The sequence below is a fragment of the Rhinolophus ferrumequinum genome, chromosome 13 (genome assembly GCF_004115265.2).
Source record: "Rhinolophus ferrumequinum isolate MPI-CBG mRhiFer1 chromosome 13, mRhiFer1_v1.p, whole genome shotgun sequence".
NCBI classification, from domain to species: Eukaryota; Metazoa; Chordata; class Mammalia; order Chiroptera; family Rhinolophidae; genus Rhinolophus; species Rhinolophus ferrumequinum.
In genome coordinates this window covers 9,501,773-9,524,903 of record NC_046296.1, presented here as the reverse complement: position 1 = coordinate 9,524,903, position 23,131 = coordinate 9,501,773, and the positions used below count along the sequence as shown (strand labels likewise).

Below are 23,131 nucleotides of genomic sequence, written 5' to 3'. Positions count from 1 at the left end.
TAAGTTCACATATAAAGTCTTTCATCTAATAGAAGTTTGTCTTTTGCTTGTTTTTATATTTTCAGTTTATCGACAGTTTTTACACTTGTAGATTTCTTGCCTATCTTAGAAAGGCCTTCTTAACACAATGGTACAAAATTCATCTTTCATATTTTCATCTACTACTTTGTTGGCATTTTACATTAAGGTCTTTACTATATCTCAAATGCATTTGTGTATATAGTATGCAGTAGGGATTTAGCTTCTTTTTTACCCATAGAAACATCACATATTAACTCTTTCCCACAGAACAAATTTTCCTTTACGCCCTTTTTTACCTAATATTAGTTCACTATTTTTGTTTCCATCTTATTTTCTGAATATCTATGTACACTTATAAATACATTTGAGGAAAGTTGAATTTGAAATATAATTTAAAAAATAAACTGATAAACTCATCACCTTCTATATGTTTGGTACTGTGCCATGTTCTGTGGACAATACGAAAACGTAATAGATATTCCTTATGTCATAAAGCTCCCAGTATACCTAAAAACATTGGTTTACTGTACAAGAAACAAACAAAATCAAACACAGTATCAGAGAAATGATAGGTTCTGATATAACACATAGGACAGACAAGTACTGTGCATGTTTAGAAGAAAAGACCAATGAAAAAAATAAGACATTTAATTTCTAATCAATTAACTGTAATAAATACGGGGAAAACTCAATGACTAATGGTTCTTAATTGATTTTATTTTTGTTATTTCAGTGGAATCATATCTGACCTTTTTCCTGGAGTCCAAATTCCAGAACATGATTACGGTATATTGCAATCAACAATTATAGATGTGATGAATAAACAAAATCTTCAGCCTGAGATATGTATGGTTAAAAAAGTGATACAATTCTATGAAACCATGCTAGTAAGGCATGGTGTTATGTTAGTCGGGCCAACAGGAGGTGGCAAGACCACAGTTTACCGAATACTTGCAGAAACTTTAGGGAATTTGCAAAAACTTGGTTTAGACAATCCATTTTACCAACCAGTTAAAACATACATTCTTAATCCTAAATCAATTACAATGGGTGAATTATATGGCGAAGTTAATAGCATAACCTTGGAGTGGAAAGATGGTTTGATGGCACTGAGTGTCCGAGCAGCTGTGAATGATACCTCAGAAGACCATAAATGGATCATCAATGATGGGCCAGTGGATGCTCTTTGGATTGAAAATATGAATACAGTGTTGGATGACAACAAGATGCTTTGCCTGGCTAACAGTGAGAGGATTAAACTCACACCTCAAATCCACATGCTTTTTGAGGTAAATGTATATGTCATACTGTGGAGTGAAGAAATCGTTCATTAGATTGGCATACTATCATACTTTTTTTTCTCAGATTGACATTTCATTTAGTATCTGTAAAGTCTACCATGGTGTTTTGTTTATGTAGTAAATACTTATTAAATTGTCCATTTGTAATATATTGTCCATCCTGACAACGAAAGTCTCTCAAACATTCCTATGTCTCTATAAACAGAAAATACAATAAATTCTGGCTTCCCCAGCACCTGTTTCTTTTCTTTTGGACTTATTTAATACACATATTGATGAGTTCTCATTATTTGAAATGCTTTCTAAGTTTAAGAAAATTGTTGTGTGTGTTTAAAGTGAAGAAAGTATCCCAGGGTGGTATGTATATTTTATGGAGGGTTTGGAAAAGGATGTGGACCATATACAGTGACAAAATATTATGAAACATAACCACCCCTCCTGTATTCATTCATCAAACATTGATTGAATGCATATTATATGCTAGGTATTAGGCTAGGTGTTGGATACAAGAATGAAATGAGAAAGAAAAGAGAAGGAAAAAGAAATACCTCATCCGTCCCGTAGGATTTGACAGTATAACCTCATGCTGAACTTCCTTCTCCATTTCTGGTTACTTACAGCTCTCCCACTGTCTTCCACATAAAGCCTTTCAGTGTTAACTTAAGCTTCAAACATGTGATTCATTAACATTGAAGGAATAAGGAAGTATCATATTAGTTGTTTCCTGTCCAACTTTCTTCAATTATAGGTGCAAGATCTCAGGGTTGCCTCTCCTGCAACAGTCAGTCGATGTGGAATGGTGTTTGTAGACCCTGACGAACTGAAATGGATGCCATATGTTAAAACCTGGATGCAGGGTATTTCTAAAAAAGTAAGTACAACCAGCTATTCCCAGGATCTTGGTTTGTCAGGGCTCATACTTCCCTTAAGTGCCCAAAATGCAGTAAGAGAAGGTCTCACTGTGCCTGACTGAGGGAATTCTGGCGTTGTACGAAGTTCCTCTCCCTGAGAACTCTTGGGATCATCCAGAAATGTTTGTATATTCCCCAACTCTGTCCTTATTATGTGTGGCCTCAGCCTCCGTCTGCCTCGTCGCTCTGGGTCCTGCCTTCTCTGCCTGGCTTCTCCCCAGACTGGTGCTTCTCAATTACAAACACAAACCACTTTCTTGAATTCCCCAAAACACAGCTGGAGCAGGATGGGGCATTAAAAAAAAAAGACTTTGCTGAAGGTTTGGGATAATGAGAGGCAATCACAATGAAGAAAAATACATTTCAGTCCAGGCACTGTCATCATTTTTAGATTTTAAGAACCGTTAACACCGAGAGCCAGAGAGAAGAGAAAACCAGTTTATCTCTCACGCAGTCACCCATCCATGACCCCAAACACATTCTAACCTCGGAAGTAACATTCTACCCTAAGTGAAGGAAAGCTTCTATGTTATTATTCAGAACAATTCAGTTCCATATTAACTTCTGTGCCCTCTCCATTCTAAAATAGGATTTCTCTCAAGCCATCTTTTGCAATGTTTTGCCCCAATCCAGTCCGCACTCTAAGAAAGCCATCTTCTTTTTGCCTCTCCCCCTCCAATGATGAATCAGAAAACTATTGTTTTTCTCATACTTAGGCATCAACATTTTAACAGTATTGTGGTCTAGTCTCAGAGTACCTTATTAAAGAAAGTAATTCTCAGAACAGAGAATTTCTCATGGGCTACCATAAGATTTTAAACCATCCCAAATGCACTTTTTAAAAATTAATAGACTTTATTACTTAGAACAGTTTTAGTTTACAGAAAATTTTTAAGAGTACAGAGAGTTCTCATATTCTCCCTTTCCTCCAAACACAAGTTTCCCTATCATTAACATCTTGCATTGCTGCGGTACATTTGTTAAAAACTGATGAACCAATATCATTGTACATCATTGATATTGATACATTGTCAATATATTATTGATGTGTCAATATCGATACACTGTTGATACGTTATCAAGAATGGTTCATTGATACATTAACTAAAGTCTATAGCTTGCATTAGGGTTTACTCTTTGTGTTGTACAATTCTGTGGGTTTTGCAAATGCATAATTGTCATGTAGCCACCATTATAGTAAAAAAACAGAATAGTTTCACTGCCTTAAAAAAATCTGTGCTCTGCCTATTGGTATCCATCCACCCTCCCTCATCCCTGACAACCACTGATCTCACTGTCTCCATGGTTTTGCCTTTTCCAGAATATCGTGTAATTGGAATCATACAGTACGTAGTTTTTCCAGATTGGCTTTTGTCACTTAGTAATATGCATCTAAGTTTTCTCTATATCTTTCTGTGGCTTGATAGCTCATTTCTTTTTATCATGGAACAATATTACATTGTATAGATACACCAAGTTTATCCATTCACGTACTGAAGCACACCTCGATTAGCAATCCCAAGCCTTGGCAATTACGAATGACTATGGTTTCCACTGCTGTATGATATGTAGGACAGTTGTTAAGAACGTGGATCCTAAGAGTTCTTCTCACAGGGAGAAATGTTTTCTTTCCTTTTTATTGTATCTATATGAAATTATGGTAATCATTTCACAATACAGTTGACCCTTGAACAGCACAGGTTTGAACTGTGCAGGTACACTTATATGTGAATTTTTTTCAATAAATACAGTTGGCCTTTCATATCCATGGGTTTTGCATTTGGAGGATTCAACCAAATGTGGATCGACAAGAGTATTTTCCCACTCCTGACTATAGATTCCCAACTACCCATAGAAAATACTGTTTTTGACCCATGGTTGGTTGAATTCACGAATGTGAAGGGCTGGTTGTAGAGTCAAAAATTATTTGGGGATCTTCAACTGCATGGGGGTCAAACCCCCAATCCCTGCATTGTTCAAGGGTCAAGTGTATACATAAGTCAAACAAGCATGCTGTACACCTTCAACTAATACAGTGATGTATGTCAATTATTTCTCAATAAAACTGGAAAAAAATTAAAACCAAGAACAAAGTTCCTATAAACATCCATGTTCAGGCTTTTGTGTGGACTGAAGTTTTCAACTCATTTGGGTAATACATAGGAGTGTGACTGCCGGGTCATATGGTAAAACTATGGTTAGCTTTGTCAGAAACTGCTAGGCTGTCTTCCAAAGTGTCTGTACCATTTTGTATTCACACCAGCAGTGAATGAGAGTTCTTGTTGCTCCACATCCTCACCAGTGTGTGGTGGTATTGGTGTTTAATAGATGTGTAGTAGTATCTCATTGTTGTTTTAATGTGAAATTCTCTAATAGATGATGTTGGACATCTTTTCAAATGCTTATTTGCCATTTGTATATGTTCCTTGGTGAGGTATCTGTTCAAATTTTTCACTCACTTTTTATTGGGTCATTTGTTTTCTTATTGTTAAGTTTTAAGAGTCCTATTTATATTTTGGATACAAATCCTTTATCAGATATGTGTTTCACAAAGATTTTTCTCCCAGTCTGGCTCGTCTTTTCATTCTCTTAACAACATCTTTCACAGAGCACAAGTTTTTAGTTTCAATGAAGTCTAACTTATCCCTTTTTCTTTCATGGATTGTGCTTTTGGATACAATGAGTTTATATAAAAACTCATTTCTAAACCTAAGGTACCTAGATTTTCTCCTCTGTTATGTTCTAGAAGTTTTATAATTTTGCTATACAGTTTTACATTTAGGTCTATGATCCATCTTGAGTTAATTTTTGTGAAAGGTGTAAGATCATTGTCTACATTCAGTTTTGCATGTGGATGTCCAGTTGTTCCAGCACCTTTTGTTTAAAATGCTATTCTTTCTCTATTGGATTGGCTTTGTTCCTTTGTCAAAGATTAATTAACACATCTCTATGGGTCTATTTCTGAGGTCTCTATTCTGTTCCATTCATCTATTTGTCTATTCTTTTGCCAATACCACACTGTGTTGATTACTGTAGCTTTATAGTAAGTCTTAAAGTTGGGTAGTGTCAGCTCTCCAATTTTGTTCTTCAATATTATGTTGACTATTCTGGGCCTTTTGCCTCTCCATATAAACTTTAGAATCAGTTTGATATCCACAAAGTAATTTGCTGGGATTTTGATTCAGATTGCATTGAATTTATATAGGTCAAGTTAGGAAAAACTGACATCTTAACAATATTAGGTCTTTCTATCCATGCACATAGAACACCTCTTCACTTATTTAGATCTTCTTTGGTTTCTTTCATCAGAGTTTTATAGTTTTCCTCATATACATCGTATATATATTTTGTTAGAATTATACCTAAGTATTTCATTTTTTGGAGCTAATGTAAATGGTGTTTTATTTTTCATTTAAAATTCCAATTCCTCACTGCTGGTATATAGAAAAGCAATTGACTTATGTATATTAACCTTGTATCCTGAAACCTTGCTATAACTGCTTATTAGTTCCAGGTGTTTGGGTCTTTTGTTTTATTTCATTATTATAATTATTATTAGTCAGTTCTTTAGGATTATCTTTGATATAGACAATCATGTCATCTGTGAAAAAAAGACAATTTTATTTCTTCATTCCCAATCTGTATATCTTCTATTTCCTTTCATTGTCCTATTGCATGAGCTTAGACTTCCAGTACAATGTTGAATAGGAATGGTGAGAGGGGCTGCATTCTTTTTAAAATCTTTGGGAATTATTCCTACTACCTTACATAGATATTTTTAAATTTTCTTTTATGGTTCTTTTTTATTGTTCCTAATTGTGAGAGATATCATCAATATAGAGACTGCATGAAATACATATTGACAGTTTAACAAATGATTATAAAATAAACACCTGTGTACCCATTACCAATCAAGATGTAAAATATAATCAGCTACCCAGAATCTCCCCATGTGTCCCTTCCAAGTCATAGGTTTTTGAAAATGTATTTATTTATTATCTTGCGATATTTATACCCCTTAGCCTAAAAGTCACAAAATATATTACAATATAAGGATATAAAACAACCCATTTCTAAACTTAATTACATAGTTCATCTGATCTTGCTACAATACTATGTTTGTTTTATTTTCAGCTAAATGAGGAAACTCAAGAATATATATTGAATCTTTTCCAACGTCATGTTGATGATGGTTTACATTTTATCAATAAAAAATGCAACCAAGCGATCCCTCAAGTGGACATTAGCAAAGTTACTACACTCTGTTACTTATTGGAGTCTTTGATACTTGGGAAAGATGCAGTTACTTTGACAATGGTATGAAGGATTCGATTACTGTTATAAAGCTAGAAAAATGAGATTACGGCATATCTGCTTTGCAAATAAATAACTCCAGATTTTCTGTAATATGACCATTTGATTTTCAAGTTAACTTTTCAGGAGACTAATGACTATGAATAGATTAATAGAATCCTTATGTTGGAAGGAATGTTAGAGAGCCTATAGTTTACTCTTATGCTCCGTTTAAATTCCCTTGCAGTCCACAACATATTTCTAATGTGTCTGTCTAGCAGCTGCTTAAATACCTTAATGCAGGCATAGAGTCACAATGGTCAATTGAAAAAAAAACCTTGAGTTTTGTGGGGTTTTTTTTACATAAACCTTGCCATTCATTTTCCCATCAGAGTATTTAAATTTGTACGACGATAAAACATCGCTCTGTGAACCATTAAAGGAAATGTAAGAAAAATAGGCTGTGCCCTTTTAAAAATGCATGAGTCTAAACAAAAGAAAACAGTCTTTAGGCTTTGCAATTTAGGATTCTTTTTATGTTAACATAAAATATTAAAATTCTTTTTCTTTGTTCTTTCAGGAACAAGCAAAACTGAACATTGTACTATGTCAGACCTTTGTATTCTGTTATTTATGGTCTTTGGGTGGAAATCTAACTGAAAACTACTGGGATTCTTTTGATACATTTATTAGAACACAATTTGATGATAATCCTGATGCCAGGGTAAGAGCCAAATAAATTTAATTTTAACATATTAACTCTAAATCATTACACTAAACTTCAAGACTGAAACTTTAAGAGCCTTAGTTCTACTGCAAATACAAATTCTTCACTAAAGAGTTTCTAAAATTGTTCACTTTTTTATCATACAGAATATTTACTGTATTAAATAATACAATATTTTAGAAGTCCTCTCCTGGCCATGTGAAGAAAGTAAGGTATAAAACTATATTAAAACTCCGTACAATAAATGAATATTGAATTCTAGTTAGTAAACTTATTCTTCACATTGTTATGGTTTAGCAATTCTGAAACTACTTTCTGTACACTCTAAGACTGAGCAAGTGAATAAAATATATTGAGGATAATGGCAAACAGGTTTCTCACTAGAGAGGGGATTTACAAATATGGAAGAAGAGATGTGATTCAGGGGATCCAAGTTGGCAGAGTAGGTAAAGGCTATGCTTGCCTCCTCCCGTGACCACATTACAATTGCAACTAAATTATAGAACAATCAACCTGGAAAATTATCTGAAGCCTAGCTAAACAAAAGTCCTATAAGTAAGGATATAAAAAAGAAGCCATGTCGACACTGGTAGGAGAGGCGGAGAAGCAAAAAGGAAGAGCGAGGGACCCCAGCCCCACACTGGGCTCCCCAGCCCACAGTACTGGTGCCATGAAGAGGAGTCCTCACAACATCTGGCTGTGAAAAACAGTAGGGATTCTGACCATCTGGGTGAGACGGAAGGCTGTGGACACCCAGACACCCTCTTAAAGGTGCACCCTGTGCACACTTGTTTGCATGCAGACATTTTACTGAATGGGAGAAGATATTTGCCAATGACACATCTGATAAGGAGTTAATATCCAAAATTTATAAAGAACTCATACAGCTCAAGACCAAAAAAAACAAACAATCCAATTGAAAAATGGGCAGAGGACCTGAATAGACATTTCTCCAAAGAGGACACACACCTGGCCAATGGACATATGAAAAGATGCTCAATGTCACTGATCATCAGAGAAATGCAAATCAAAACCACTGGCCAAATCTGAGCAGATTTGACTGTCAAAATCTATGAGTACGTTTTGGTAATAAAAATATACATGAAGAAAGAAAGAAATGGGGGAGAAGGAAGAGCTCTTCCTTACAGTAGAATGCCAACCAATCTACACAGGAGAAAATATGGAATCAGAAAGTCATTACTTTGCAACTGTTTTAGTTATAATTGGTTTGGGCAAGAATCATCAATGTATGTGTATACTAAAACTAGTGGGTGAAAGTTTGATGAGAAAAAATATTTACATCGTTTCAAAGTAAGTCCTGCAAACCATTGCTTAATTGCAAAGAGAAAAATAGTATCATTGTAGAAAAAAAAAAAAACACCCTTGTAGATACCACCTTAACAAAGTGATCCATTTAATATCTTCAATATTAGGACAAACCTATGCTTCCTGCTATGGCGCACTGAGAAAGATACAACCTTGCTTCTGCGATATCTCTTTCAAAAATGCATAACCTGAATCTATTTATGAGGACACATCTGGAATACTTAAACAAATGAACATTCTATAAAATACACTGGCCTATGTTCTTCAAAAATGTCTGTTATGAGAGACAAAGAAAGCTGGGGAACTTTTCCAGATGAAAAGACTAAAGAGATATAACTACATGCAATGTATTATCCTGGAATGGATCCTAGACTTGGAAAAACATAGCTATACCTGACGTTATTAAAACTATTGGCAATATTTGAATATGGAATGTAAAGTAAATAACATAGCAGTATTCAATTTCCTGATTTTGATCATTTTACTGTGGTTATATAAGAAAACATCCTTGTTCTTTAGGAAATACACACTCAAGTATTTAAGATAAGGAGGAATAGTATATACACTGGACTCTCACAGAGCGAGAGAACGGTAATAATAAAGCAAATGGGACAAAATGTGAATAATCAATTAATCTAAATAAAGACTATATGAGAGTTCTTTGTATTATTCTTTTAAATTTTATGTAAGTTTTAAATTATATCAAAATAAAAAGTTACCAGAAAAACAATTTTCCTACGGCAAGGATCTGAGCCTTATGGATTAGGACATTCTAGCAGATGTAAAACCTTGCTGGATCCTCAAGATGACTGTATCACATTTGGACAGGATGGACCCAATTGAGGACAATTAGAAATCTGAGACGGAGAAACCGACCTCACTGAATCAAGGGAAATGACCTGGGATCATCAAAGGGCCAGAAGAGATGACCCAGAGCAAGCATTCAGTGTTTGGTCAACAAATATCTATTGAAAACCTATCGCATGGTAGGCACCATTCTCACTCTTGTGGCTAAAGTAAATAACCCAAATGCCTAGCCTCATAGACCTTACATTACAGTGATGGGAGTCAAAATATCAAATATTTAGGAATAGACAAATATACAATGCATCAGCTGGTAATAAGTGCTATGGAGAGAACTAAGGCAGAGTAAGGATGACAGGGTGCAGTGCGGAACTATTTTATATATGGTAGTCAGGAAAACTTTGCCAATAAGGTCATATTTATACAGACTCCTGAAGAAAGTCAAAACACTAGTGATTATTCAGGGAGACAGCATTCCAGTCAGAAGGAGAAACAAATACAAAGGCCTTTACTTGAAGTAACTGCTTGACAATTTTGAGAAACAGCGGGAAGGCTAGTGAGGTCAGAGTAGAATGATCACAGAGAGTGTGATAGAGATAAGGTCAGAGAGATGGCAGGAGAGTAAACCATATAGGGCTTTACGGGCCATTGTAAGGACTTTTGCTTTTCTCCTTGGGTGAAATGAGACGACCTTGATGGGTTACAACCATAGGACATTTAGCAGGACGGTGCCAGCCTCTGACATGGCAGTGGTAAAGCTACTTGGATAACAGAAGGGTGTCCAGAATGAGAAGGTGGATTCCTCCATCAGTCTGCAAGTCCCAAATGATTGGGCTGTTGGATTAGTATTCCTCGTCTAAGTTAATGGCCTGAAGCTTCCTGGTACTAGCCATAACTCAATGAGGGTTACAGATTCTTCCCTCTTTATTCATCTTCCCATAGCCAGTGAAACACTAAGTTGAGTGAATTTTTTTCTTCTAATTATTTTTTTCAAATATGTCCTCATCTCTTCATCCTCATTGCCTCTGGATAACTCAGGTTCTTATCATTTTTTTTCGGGTTATTAAAATAGCCTATTTATTATTCCCTTGCCTTTGGTCCAGTCTTATCTAAGTCACCTTTATGCCAGTGTTTCTTAAAATTGCAGGTTACAATCTGTTTATTAATTAGTTGTGATATCTACTGAAAGAGTCACAGTTCAGTTTTTAAAAATGAAATAGCCACTATCACAACTTTTACTCAACACTATATTGGAGATCCTAGCCAGTGCAATAGGGCAAAAAGAAAGGGGAGGGGAAGGAGAGAGGGAGCGAGGGAGGGAGGAAGAAAGGAAGGAAGGAAGGAAAGAAGGAAACATAAACTTTGGAAAGGAAGAAATAAAACTGTCATTATTTGCAGGAAATATAACTGAATAGTAGAAAATCCAAAAGAATCTACAAACAAATGATTAGAATTAATAAGTAATTTAGCAAGGTCATTGGATACAAGGTCCACAAAAAGTTCAAAAGTAAAATTTTAAAACAATATCATTTCAATAGTAACAAAATATCAAATACTTAGGAATACATCTAACAAAAGATATAAAAGACTTTTACACTGCAAACTACTAGTTTGCATAAACATACTATGTTTTAAGACACAGTGTATCTAAATTCAAGACAAGGCTAAATTCAAGATAATTCCAAACACAAAACCCCAATAGATTTTTATGGAAATTGGTAATCTCATTATAAAACTTATATGAAAATGTAAAAGACCTATAATAATCGAGAGAGTCTAAAGAAGGAGATCAAATTTGGAGGACTTGACTACATGACTTTAGGAATTCAAGACTATAAAGCAACAATAATTGAGAGTACGGTATTAGTGCAAAGGTAGACAAATAGCCCAGGCAGATAGACTAGTGCCTTACCTCAGAGCAGGATTCAGGTATAGCTGGTATTGACAGGGAAGGGGAAGAAAGTTGCTTTCTGAGGTACTGGACATGTTCTATATTGTGATCCAGGGGTGCTTACATTAAAATTTACATATGTAAAACTGTTTCAACTGGATTCTTAAAATCTGACAAAAGATGTTAGTTGCACCTCAAAAGTTTTTTTTTTTTTAAATGGAATAGAAAGAAAATAGAGTAAATTGCAGGAAGTAGGGGTAAATATGACACATTATTTGTACACACACACGTATGTCTGTACTAGGTCACCTTGTCAAATGGATTTCTTATTGAATCACTGTCAAATGATCTTGAAACACTACTGCTCTGTACAGCTGCCAGAATGAAACTTCTGAAATGCAGTCTAACCATGTCACCCACCTACTTAGAATCCTTCACTGAACTCTTGCTCCAAACTCTACTTAGTAAGTCTTTTCATAACCTGGCCCTGTCTGTGTTCCTTGCCTAATCTCCCACAGTGTGCAGTATTCTCATCGTTACCAGCATGCATGGCACTTTCCACGGCTTGTCTCCCGACCTGTTTTCTTAACCTGAACCCTGACACTTCCTTCCCCATCCCCCATCCCATCCCTTTTTTGCCCATCTGACTCGTGCTTGTCTTTCAAGTTGGAGCTGTAGCAGCAGCCCCTCTTAGAAGCCTTCTTAAATTTTCAGCCACCACAACTCCCCTGCAAGTAGAAATAAGCCTTCCCTCCTCTATGAATGTACTGAAGTCCATTACAACCCTTTTTTCTCCCTGGGTATGAACTAATGTCCTTGTGTCCCCCATATGAATTTCAAGGTCATTGACAGCAGAGGTTAGTTCTCATTCAGCACTTGCCCCCAGCAGCAAGACAGAATTTGTCACAAGCAAGCCTCTGAATTTTGAATTGAATTGAATTGAAAATGCTTTACAATTCTAATGTGGAGTTTTAATATAATCAATATATCAGATTTTTTCCATGCATTGTGTTCCAGAATTGTGTTTAAAAAAATTAAACGCTGATACTGAAACAACTACTTCTCTACAGAGAAAAAGAAATCCAAATCCATATACGTTCTATGACTGCCTTTTTTTCTGCATGAATATTTCTATTGCTGTGTGTCAATTCTATTGAAAGTGGTACTTAATTTTCTACTTCAGCTCCCCAGTTCTGGCGATCTGTGGAGCGTTCACATGGACTTTGACACCAAACGGCTGGATCCCTGGGAACGAATCATACCAACCTTCAAGTACAGCCGAGATGTTCCATTTTTTGAAATGCTAGTTCCCACAGTTGACACGGTGCGCTTTGGGTATCTAATGGAAAAACTACTGGCCGTCAGGCATTCGGTGCTATTTACAGGAACAACTGGAGTTGGAAAGGTAGGAAACCTTCATCAAACAAGAAGGTCTCTCCAAAAATGAGGGCATGGTGGACTTAGAATTCTAAACCCCCAAAATAACACATTATTTCTCAAGGGAAATTCTTTTGAATTTTGATCATTTTTTTTTTTCAGGAAGAATCTAACTATGCTGACTCTATATCGACCTTGGGAATTATTCCAAAGTTTGCCAGTTTCTGAATAAATCTTTGGTGTCAATGCTATATAAACCAGAAGACCCTGGGGACCAATGTTTGGTGTTTGGGGGCTTTTATGTTGTATCCCGTGGAATTTCTGGGGCTGCCCCTGCACGGGTTAGGGTGGGAACTAGGCCAAGCTGTTTGTATCCCCAATAGACTACTGATGAAGCCCAGTCTGTCCCCTCCTGTACATTTCCTTCTACCTCACACAGCTACAGTGTTTGGAAAAAGCAGAATATAAAGTGCTGATTATTTGGTTGTGTTGGTTTTGAGGGGATTCCACATAAGCAGAGATTCACTGTTTCCTCTCTAAATTAGTTCTAAAAGAAGTTTGGGTCCTTCTGTGATTCTTGCTATTAAATTGACTTGGATAGTAACCAAGACAGTTTTTGGTATGAAACTAAACTAAAAACTTTTTGCCAAGATAGTGCTGATTAAAATATTTCTTTGGCTCTGATAAATATAATTAAACAGAATCTCCAGGATGAGGAAGACAGACATTTCAATCTGGCTTTACCCTCTCTCCTTTTATCCTGTTTCTTTCTCATTGTAAGGGATTATTACTGATAAAGACAATTGAAAGATCTTATATTGAATGTGAAATAATTAACTTTTTTTTAAAATTTAAAGTCTGTTATTGCAAAAGGATTGCTAAATAATATTCAAGAATCAGCTGGCTATGTTCCTGTTTATCTAAATTTTTCTGCTCAAACTTCATCTGCAAGAACACAAGAGATTATTGAGTCAAAATTGGAAAGGAAAAGAAAAAACATTCTAGGTAAGAATTATCATTTTCATTTGTTTCACACAAATTATTAATCAATCACAAAAACAATGCATGTAATAAAATTACAATTGGATATTTTCTTTGTTAATTTAATTGTAAAGGTGATTCAGTTAATGATATTCTTTCCTGTGCTATATAGAGAGGGTGCCCAAACAATGTATACACGTTTTAAGAAAGGAAAAAAACTGTATTAAAATTGTAATACTCAATATATACCAGTAATAAAAGATGAGTACAAGTCATGTGTATACATTTTCTGGCACCCCCGGTGTATAGACATCTTCTGTTAGCAAGCCAGTTATTTCTATCATCACCTCAACTCATATCTTCAGTCTCTGCCTCTCCATGACTCTCCCCCTCCCCACTTATGCTCTATTTTCAAAGCTGCATTAATTTCCCTTTATTTAAAACAACAAAACAACCTCTCTATAGCTGGTGCATTGAGTTACCTGAACTCAGTAGGGAATAAGCATGAAATTGTTTTGTTTTCTTCTTTAGTCAGCGCTTTCAGCCAGACTTTGTTGGATCTCCCTCACCCCTCCTTATTAACTGCTTAGATAAATAGAATAACTTTCTGGTCACTTTCAGTTATTTTGAGGCTGGTTCAATGTAAAGCTTCAATCTCAAACCCAGTATAAAGCTCTTCCTCTCCTCTGTTATATGCCATGTTTGTGGCAGCTGAGGTGCTGGAGGTGGAAAGGGGCATGGGTGCTCTTTTATCCTTCCTGCCCTCCCTCTACCGTGTTTCCCTAAAAATAAGATCTAGCCAGACAATCAGCTCTAATGCATCTTTTGGAGTAATAATTAATATAAGACCTGGTATTATATCATGTTATATTATATTATATATTATACCTGGTCTTATAGTAAAATAAGAGCAGGTATTATATTATATTATATTATATTATATTATATTATATTATATTATATTATATCATATCATATTGTATTATATAGACCCAGTCTTACAGTAAAATAATACCAGATCTTATATTAATTTTTGCTCCAAAAGATGCGTTAGAGCTGATGGTCTGGCTAGGTCTCATCTTTCGGAAAACACAGTAGGAGGCTCTGGTGTGTTGAAATAGGAGGGGGAGAAGGAAAGGACAAATGTGTTCTCCCTACCTAGTGCTTCGATGGGCTTGTGTGGATTGTCCCTGCTTCTCTGACTGGTACTGAATGACTGCCCACGCTCTGTGGATGGCAGGCTTCCAGGAGCGGGCTCTCTGAGGGACTCCCAAGCAGCTGTGCATAGGTCAAGCATTGGCCTCCCCACTGGAAGTTTCCCTAATATGGGGAATCAGGGTTCAACTCTGCAGGGTCCCACCCTGCAGCGGTACATCCTGCAGCCTCTTGCACCTGGGGTCCACTCACCCAGCTCACAGCCCTCCTGGTCTAGCACTAGCAGAGCTCAGGCTCAGCTGCCTTCCTCATTGTCCATCATCTAATGAGTGATGCCAGCTGCTTCATTGCCCCTTTATGTTCCTTTTTCCCTGCTCACGTAGGCACAGAAGAATGGATGCCAGTCTTTCTTATGGGACCCCCAAATCTTTATGAATAATTATTTGAATACCTTCCCCATCTCCATCTGGCTTCTTGGTTTCCAGGGACTAGAAGGTGGAATGGAGCACTGAGTTTGCCTCAGTTACCTTGGAACTGTCAAGTGCTAGATAGAGTCACCTCCTCTGCTTACGTTGTTCTCTTTCCTCTGTTATCACTTATTCTTTTTTTCTGACAAGTGTGTATATTGATTTTCTTTAAGTGAAATATGGCATTGTCCAACTCCCCCGCACTGGGTTTCCCTTGGATGTGATCAGGATGCTTTTGAATATCCAGCCCTGTTTTCCCTGTAAAGGGTGGTGAGATGGCATTTATGTAAGGAAGCTTTGGAGTTCTTCTGCTTCCTACTGTGAAAAGAAAATGCCTTTCCTCACCCCATGGCCAGGCCACACAGTTGGTGAGGGCCGTGGCAGTGGCTGGGATTGAGAAAGGTGAAGACCGAACTAGAGAGCTGGTATTATCTTGCACCTTTGAGAGTGAGGTTGAGGGACCCTCTGGCCATGTGGACATCTGGCCAGGTCCAGATTTCCCTGCAGGGGCCTGGATGGGGCCCGAGGAAGGTCTCTCCTCCCCGAGGCAGGACTCTGCTTGGGCTTTCCTCTCTCCTGAGAGAAGAACTGAGCGCATTATGACCTACAGGGTATTCACTGAGTCAAATCCTTACCTAAACTTTGTCTTACATTTTCCAAAGGCAAATCATAATTCTTCAATTAAAGTGACTTTATTTCCCCAGGACCACCAGGAAACAAACACGTTGTAATATTTGTTGACGATTTAAACATGCCCAGACTGGATCACTATGGCTCTCAGCCTCCGATTGAATTACTTCGGCAGTATCAAGATTTTGGTGGATTTTATGACAGAAACAAACTCTTTTGGAAAGACATACAGGTTACTTTAGGTTTTAAATTACTTTGCATGTTTACATTTAAACAGCAAGGACATGTGGTGTATTAGTTTGCTAGGGTTGCTGTAACAAAGTAACTCAAACAACAGCAATGAATTTTCTCACAATTCTAGAGGCTGGAAGTTTGAGATGAAGATGTCAGTGGGGTCGGTTTATTCTGAGGCCTGTCTCTGGCTTACAGATAGCAGTCTTCTCCCTATGTCTTCTCATGATCTTGCCTCTATACCCATCTGTGTCCCAATCTCCTCTTCTTAGAAGGACACCAGTCCTATTGGGCCCACCTTAATGACCTCATTTTAACTTAATTACCTCTTTAAAGACGCTGTCTTCAAATACAGTCACATTCTGAGATGCGGGGCATTAGGGATTCAACATCTCATTGGCCAGGGGGACGGAGAGACACGATTTAGCCCGTAACTTATGGCTTCAGTGTTTCTTACGTGTAATTTATCAGTCCATATTCAGTTCTTGTCATGCTTGATCCAGGAGGTTCAGGGACAAGTGAGACAGCCCCCACCTCCCAGAGGGTAGATGGACATGTCTTTATAAAGCAGGGTGATGAATGGACAGGAAAGAGGCAGAGTGGGGGCTGGGTCGAGGATGAGAGAAGCCCTCCCAGTGACGGTGAGGTTGGGAAAGGATTTTGCGGACAGAGTATGGTCAAGTAAGGAAAGGGGGCATCGTGCATCTCAGAGGCAGGGAATGTGGAACCGCTCAGAAGGTGAGCACCTTCAGCAGAAGATGCAGAGGTCAGCCCAGGGAACCAGGGGGCCAGTGAGGTGGGTTTACCTATCCTCTAAGTGACGGGGAGCCTCTGAAGAAAATGTTATGGAAAGATCCCCTTGTCTGCAGGGAAGGGGTAGACTAGAGAGGAGGCAAGACCAGAAGCCACTGCAATGTCACGTGTTGATCTGATCAGTTGATGAAAATGTGACAAGAGGCTCACAAGAACCTAACCTTGTATTTCCCCTGAGAGCAGTGGTTCAGGGTGTTAATCTGGTGTTCCTGGCCACTTTATGGAACACAACTGCCACAAACGATGAGAATCACTTAGCATTTGTTGAATGAATATACTATAACTTGATTACACATTCTTACAATTTTTTAAGATTAAATTTTTACATAGTGCTTATATGAGGTATGACCACAAAATACGGTGAATGTTTAAATTTTAAAAATTTATTACAGTAAAAGACACATTGCCATTAATCCCCCTCAAAACACTCCTGCTCACTTCAAATACACTTGTCCCATTGTTCTTGCCACTTTCTGAAGCAGTTCTGGAAGTCCCCTTTCATGAGTGTCTTTACTTCATTCTCCATCATGACAACACCCCATGTCACACATCGCTCCTGGTATGGCAACTTCTGTTAAACAAAAACATTACAGTGTGTCCTCATCCACCTTATTCATCAGGTCTGGCACCATACAACTTCTGGCTCTTTTTCAAAGTCAAAATGACCATGAAAGGAAAAGATTTTGAATTGATTCAAGACATCGAGGCAGCCACAGCAGCGCAACTAAAGACACTCATGAAAGAGGACTTCCAGAACTGGGATAAGTGTGTTCAAAGTGAGGGGAAATATTTTGAGGGGGATTAATGGCAATGTGTCTTTTATTGTAACAAATTTTTCCCCTTCTTCTGCCTCCCCCCAAACTCTGGTTCAAGCCGTTGTTTCTCAGTCTAGTTGTGTAGGACACAGCTCCCTGGCCCAGGCTGGGATTATGAGCCTTGCGCTCCTTCCCACCCCCACCCCCACCCCCCTCACCCCCCCAGGTATTTGGTCTTCGGTCGTTAGTCAGCCGCTCACAGCAGCTCACAACTGCTCTCGCCAGGCTGCCGGCCACTCACGCTGGCTGCCGGCCACTCATGCTGGCTGCCGGCCACTCATGCTGGCCACCGGCCGCTTCTGGCAGCACACAGCATCCTGCGGCAACTCACACCAACCTCTGGCTGCTCATAGCAGCCCATCTCTAGGGAGAGCCGTTGTTCACAATCTTAGCGATAGAGGGCGCAGCTCACTGGCCCATGTGGGAATTGAATGGCGACCTTGGCGGCGTTAAAAGCCTGGTGCTCCAACCACGTGAGCCACCAGACCAGTCCAATAAATTTTTTTATTTAAACATTCACTGTAGTTTTTTATCACACCTCATATAAGGCAGATGAGTTAGCTGAGTGATCTTGAATGACTTAACCATCCAGGGCCTTGATTTTTTTCGTCTACAAAGTGAAGGTAACCGGAGTAATCTCCCGGGGTTGCTGTGAGTATTAAGTCAGACAATATGCAGAAAAACGTAATGCAAGGCTGGCAAAGGGTAGGGCCTCAAAAACTGCTGGCCCTGCGCCCTGCCATTGGCATGGACAGATCTCGTCTCTTTCTTTGCTGGGTGACCTAAGTGGATTTCTCTCTGGACAGGATGTAACGATTGTATCAGCGTGTGCACCTCCAGGCGGTGGCCGCAACCCCGTGACTCCCCGATTTATCCGACACTTCAGCATGCTGTGTCTCCCGATGCCCTCAGAGCACAGTCTAAAACAGATTTTTCAGGTGAGTGTGGGTTTAAACTCAGGCAAGAGGGAAAAAGAAAACATATTTGTTCCCAGACCTCCACAATCAAAACAGTCTGTTGTGTTTCTAGAGAGTCCATCTGTCCCTGTTCTGAGCAGAAACCAGGTAAACACAGGGCATCTGGGAGGTAGCTGGGAGGCATTTGCATCACGGCCTTCTGTGTTTGTGGTCTCTGAGATAGCTTTAGGAATGCAGAAAGATTGTCAAAACACAGCCCCTACCTTTAAGGTAAGCATACTAAAGAGTATGCTTGCCACATTGTACTTGGCACAGTTCTCTGCTGACCTCATCCACTGCCCAGCCCCCACCTCTGTGCTCATCTCCTGCCTGACCACCAGGGCTGTGTGTCCACGTGCCCACCAAATGCAACCCCTCGTGTCCCTCCACAAGCTCAAGCTCAACACAACTCAGAATTCATCACTTCCTTGGCCACCACCACCTCCCATAGAAAGAACCACCCATATTTCTTCCACCTGTACAAACTTCCCTAAGGGCCACTTCTCATCCTTTAAATGGGGAGAAGAACTGTGCCTGCGCTGTAAGTGTCAGCAAAAGTGTTTAGTAAGTGTGAGGCACTATTTTGAATAGAATGATACAAGAGCATGAAGCGGCATGACTAGAGCAAGCATGCCATAACCAAGCAGCACAGACTGCTTAGAGAAAGTAGGCGGTGAGCTGAGTCCCGGAGGATGAGAATGGACAGGGAGGGGCAGGCAGGTCCTGGGGGCGGAAGGTACATGGGTGAATGCAGTCGCCGAGGTAGGAAATGGTGAAATGGGCATCCAGGTAGAATGAGACAGTTAGGTAAATGGTCTGGAGAAGCTGATTTTGGTGGTAATAACCTAGGGGCCAAAGAGGGCTGTGATGCCGGGATAAGGGAGACTCTGCATTTACAGCACTGGCCTCTCCTGCCAACGGGCCCCCTTAGACAAGAGAAAGGAGCCAGCACGTAGAAAGTGGTTGTCATTTCAAAGTAGCTTACACCCATGGGAAATTAGTTTTAATAAATGTCAAGTAGTTCCACTAAGTTGATTAGGAACTAATGCCAAAATGGTATGTAAGACCTTCCACATTGTGAAAAACTTTCGGAAAGTACTTTAGAATATGAAAAGATGGGAGCTGATCTCCTGTAACTAAACATGTCTTGAGTGTAGAACAAGACATGAAGCAGGTAATGGCGGGGACCAACACAGGTAGTAGAAGACTTTGTTAAGTCCTACCTTTTGGTTGAGAACCTTTATGTTTACATTTTGAAGTTTGGAAGGAGTGAGTCCCAGCCATACTATCTTGACACACGTTGTGATGTGATCAGTGGTGAGGGGTGTCCCAAGTACCTTATACCTAGTGATAAAGTACTGAATTTGCAAATTATTTCATATGTTAATAAATTAAAGCAAATTCAAGGTTATGTCAACAAAAATGTCATTCTTAATCATTCTAAAATGCTTTCCTGGGTAGAAGGGAAAGGTAGAGTCTGGACTCCTGGAAAAGAAACTGTCCCCAATTCTCAGCCTCCTCTCTCTGCCTGTGGGATTGTCACGTCTACAAGAATGCGTCACTGACAGGAACATCGCCCGGCAGGCATGTTACAGCTGAAAACAGGCAGAAACTGCTTCTTTCCACTGCAACTTAGAGGCTTGTATTTAAAACTTGCCGTAGCTGTTGGTAACAATGGAAATGAAATGGGGCAAAGCTGAGAGATTCAGGGCCCACTGGGGTTGCATTGGATTCAGGTGGGGAAACTTATTTTCCTCTTTATCAGAACAGACCAGATATTTAACCCGTAGAAGAAAAGGACTTGCTCAGATCCATGAATCCCAAACTACATTTTTAATCACAACCCATCTAAGCAGGTCCCAAGCATTCACTGCCCACCTTCCCTGTCCTTTGTCATTGTATGGAGGAGAAAGAACTCGGGGGATAATCAAGAAGTAAAGAAAAGCAAAATTAACAAGTTAAAGTAAATTTTTTGTTAACAACATATACAGATTGATTTATTTTTGCTGTATAAAAGAAGCCCAGAAGTCTAAATGGTATACGTATGTAGCATGTTTATAGTATATATAACGTTTTTAATCATGTATTAGTTCTAAAACAATCAGTAATATCACTGTACTTTCTTTGATAGTTGCAAGTTAGTTAAACAGTACAGATATCCAGGGAGCTCACCACTAATTACGGTTTATATTTTGCACAGATTTGGAGTATGTATAGTTCTGAGTAACCCATATTTAACCACAATTCATACACATCTTAGTGTCTACTTATTGGAAATTTATATGCCAAAAATATGCATCACTATACACTCTAAGGGTAAACTAAACCACACACAACAAATTAAATTGATAATATTGTCACTAAATTAGATGTAATTTTTAATTATAACAATATAACAGCAGTGATTGAAAACAATGGTCAACTCCATAGAATACTAATGATGGCCTCATGCCAAAGCATCCTTCCCCAAAACTGTGGCAATTCTGGCTCTATATTGTGTGTATATTCTTAGGAGAAGGTTTTCATAGTTTGCAAACATGTCACATAAGCCAGACCTTTAAATATTATGTTGGTGCAAAAGTCATTGCAGGGGGGTGGGAGATGAGGGTAAGGGGGATCAAATATATGGTGATGGAAGGAGAACTGACTCTGGGTGGTGAACACACAATGTAATTTATAGATGATGTGATACAGAATTGTACACCTGAAATCTATGTAATTTTACTAACAATTGTCACCCCAATAAATTTAAAAAAATAAAAATAATTTTAAAAAAGGAAATAAAAAAAAAGTCATTGCAGTTTTTGCAATTATTTTTAAACTTTTAAACTGCAATGACTTTTGCACCAACCTAATAGAATATCAAGCTGAGGTCCTCAGTAAATTCTACCATGACATGCTCATTTTAATTTATGAATATCAGTTTAGTAGCTCTTCATTCATTCATTAAAGAAGTATTTACTGAGCATCTACTACCGTGTTTCCCCGAAAATAAGACCTAGCCGGACCATCAGCTCCAATGCATCTTTTGAAGCAAAAATTAATATAAGACCCAGTCTTATATTATATTACATTATATTATATTATAATATATTATATTGTATTGTATTATATTATATTATATTATATTATATTATATTATATTATATTATACCGGGTCTTATTTTAATATAATGTAAGACCGGGTCATATAATATAATAGAGTATAATATAATATAATATAAGAATGGGTCATATTAATTTTTGCCTCAAAAGATGCATTACAGCTGATGGTCCAGCTAGGTCTTATTTTTGGGGAAACATGGTATGTGCCAGACATTGGTATATTATTTAAACAAAGCAGGTTTCATTCTTATTCTTATGGAGCTTCCACCATGGAGACAGATAATAAACAGATGAATGAACTAATATATAATAGCCATGCACATATAAAGCTGTAGTTATATATATATAACTACATATTACATATTACACACACACACACACACACACACACAGAGGGTGCCAAAAAAATGTATACACATTTTAAGAAAGGAAGAAACTGTATTATAATTGTAATACTCAATAGATACCGATAACAAAAGATGAATACAAGTCATGATTTGGCACTCCTGGTATATACATATACGGGGTGCCAAAAAATGTATACAAGTAGACACTTTGGTCAACGTTGCTCAGGCAGTAGCTCGCAGTAATCAGAAGTGTCTGGACACTGATGGTAACCACTTCAAGCACCTCTTGCAATTGCAGAAGTCAAATGTGACTTGTATGTTCTACTCAAAATGCAGGCCATATGGAGAATGTTAAACTCATATTAGGAGCCCAGGAGTGCAGGTAGCTCAAAAAGATAGCTAGTCCTCATAAGCTGCTAAAACTAATGTCTAACAGTGGGATTACTGAAAACAAATACTTCGGTTTATTTCAAAGTATCTCATATATAAGCCCCAAATCTAAAGTCACAAGGACCGACTTGCAAACATTGATATGCATGCTGGTGGCTTCTCCCATGGAAACTCCAAGGTTAATGGTGATGGGAATTTATCTGTTTAAAAATCTATAATGATTTCCTAAGCAACTGGGGATAGGAGACTAACTAATAAATAACTTTCAGATTGTGGCAAGTTGCATATGAGGAGATCAGAGAGCCATAAGAGACTGATGAGAGGACTTCTTTTAAATAGGGTAGTCAGGGAAGACCTCTCTGAAGAGATGGCATGTAACCTGAAACATAAAGAAGGAGAAAGTTCCTCCCAAGCAGACAGCCACGTGGGGGTGGGGACTGGGAGGGAGGAGCCATGAGCAGAGACCCTGATGGAGGAGACAGTCTGGGTGGTAAGGCCAGTGTGGCTGGGACACAGTGAGCAATGGGGAGAGAGGGGAGGTGAAGAGGCCGGGCAGGAGCAGAGCACGGACTGACAGAGGGGTGCAGTGC

The 23,131-nt window shown here is 38.4% G+C and overlaps 1 protein-coding gene across 1 annotated transcript in view; it reads left to right on the top strand.

Annotated features, from left to right (window-relative positions):
* The window catches only part of DNAH6 (dynein axonemal heavy chain 6), a 249,296-nt gene that overhangs the window by 105,910 nt on the left and 120,255 nt on the right, over nt 1-23,131 (top strand). The window contains exons 35-42 of the mRNA XM_033125611.1: nt 755-1,310; nt 2,071-2,193; nt 6,368-6,550; nt 7,107-7,250; nt 12,458-12,679; nt 13,509-13,656; nt 15,959-16,116; nt 18,550-18,681. Of these exons, the coding sequence (XP_032981502.1) occupies nt 755-1,310; nt 2,071-2,193; nt 6,368-6,550; nt 7,107-7,250; nt 12,458-12,679; nt 13,509-13,656; nt 15,959-16,116; nt 18,550-18,681 (1,666 nt within the window). The remainder of the gene's footprint in view (nt 1-754; nt 1,311-2,070; nt 2,194-6,367; nt 6,551-7,106; nt 7,251-12,457; nt 12,680-13,508; nt 13,657-15,958; nt 16,117-18,549; nt 18,682-23,131) is intronic.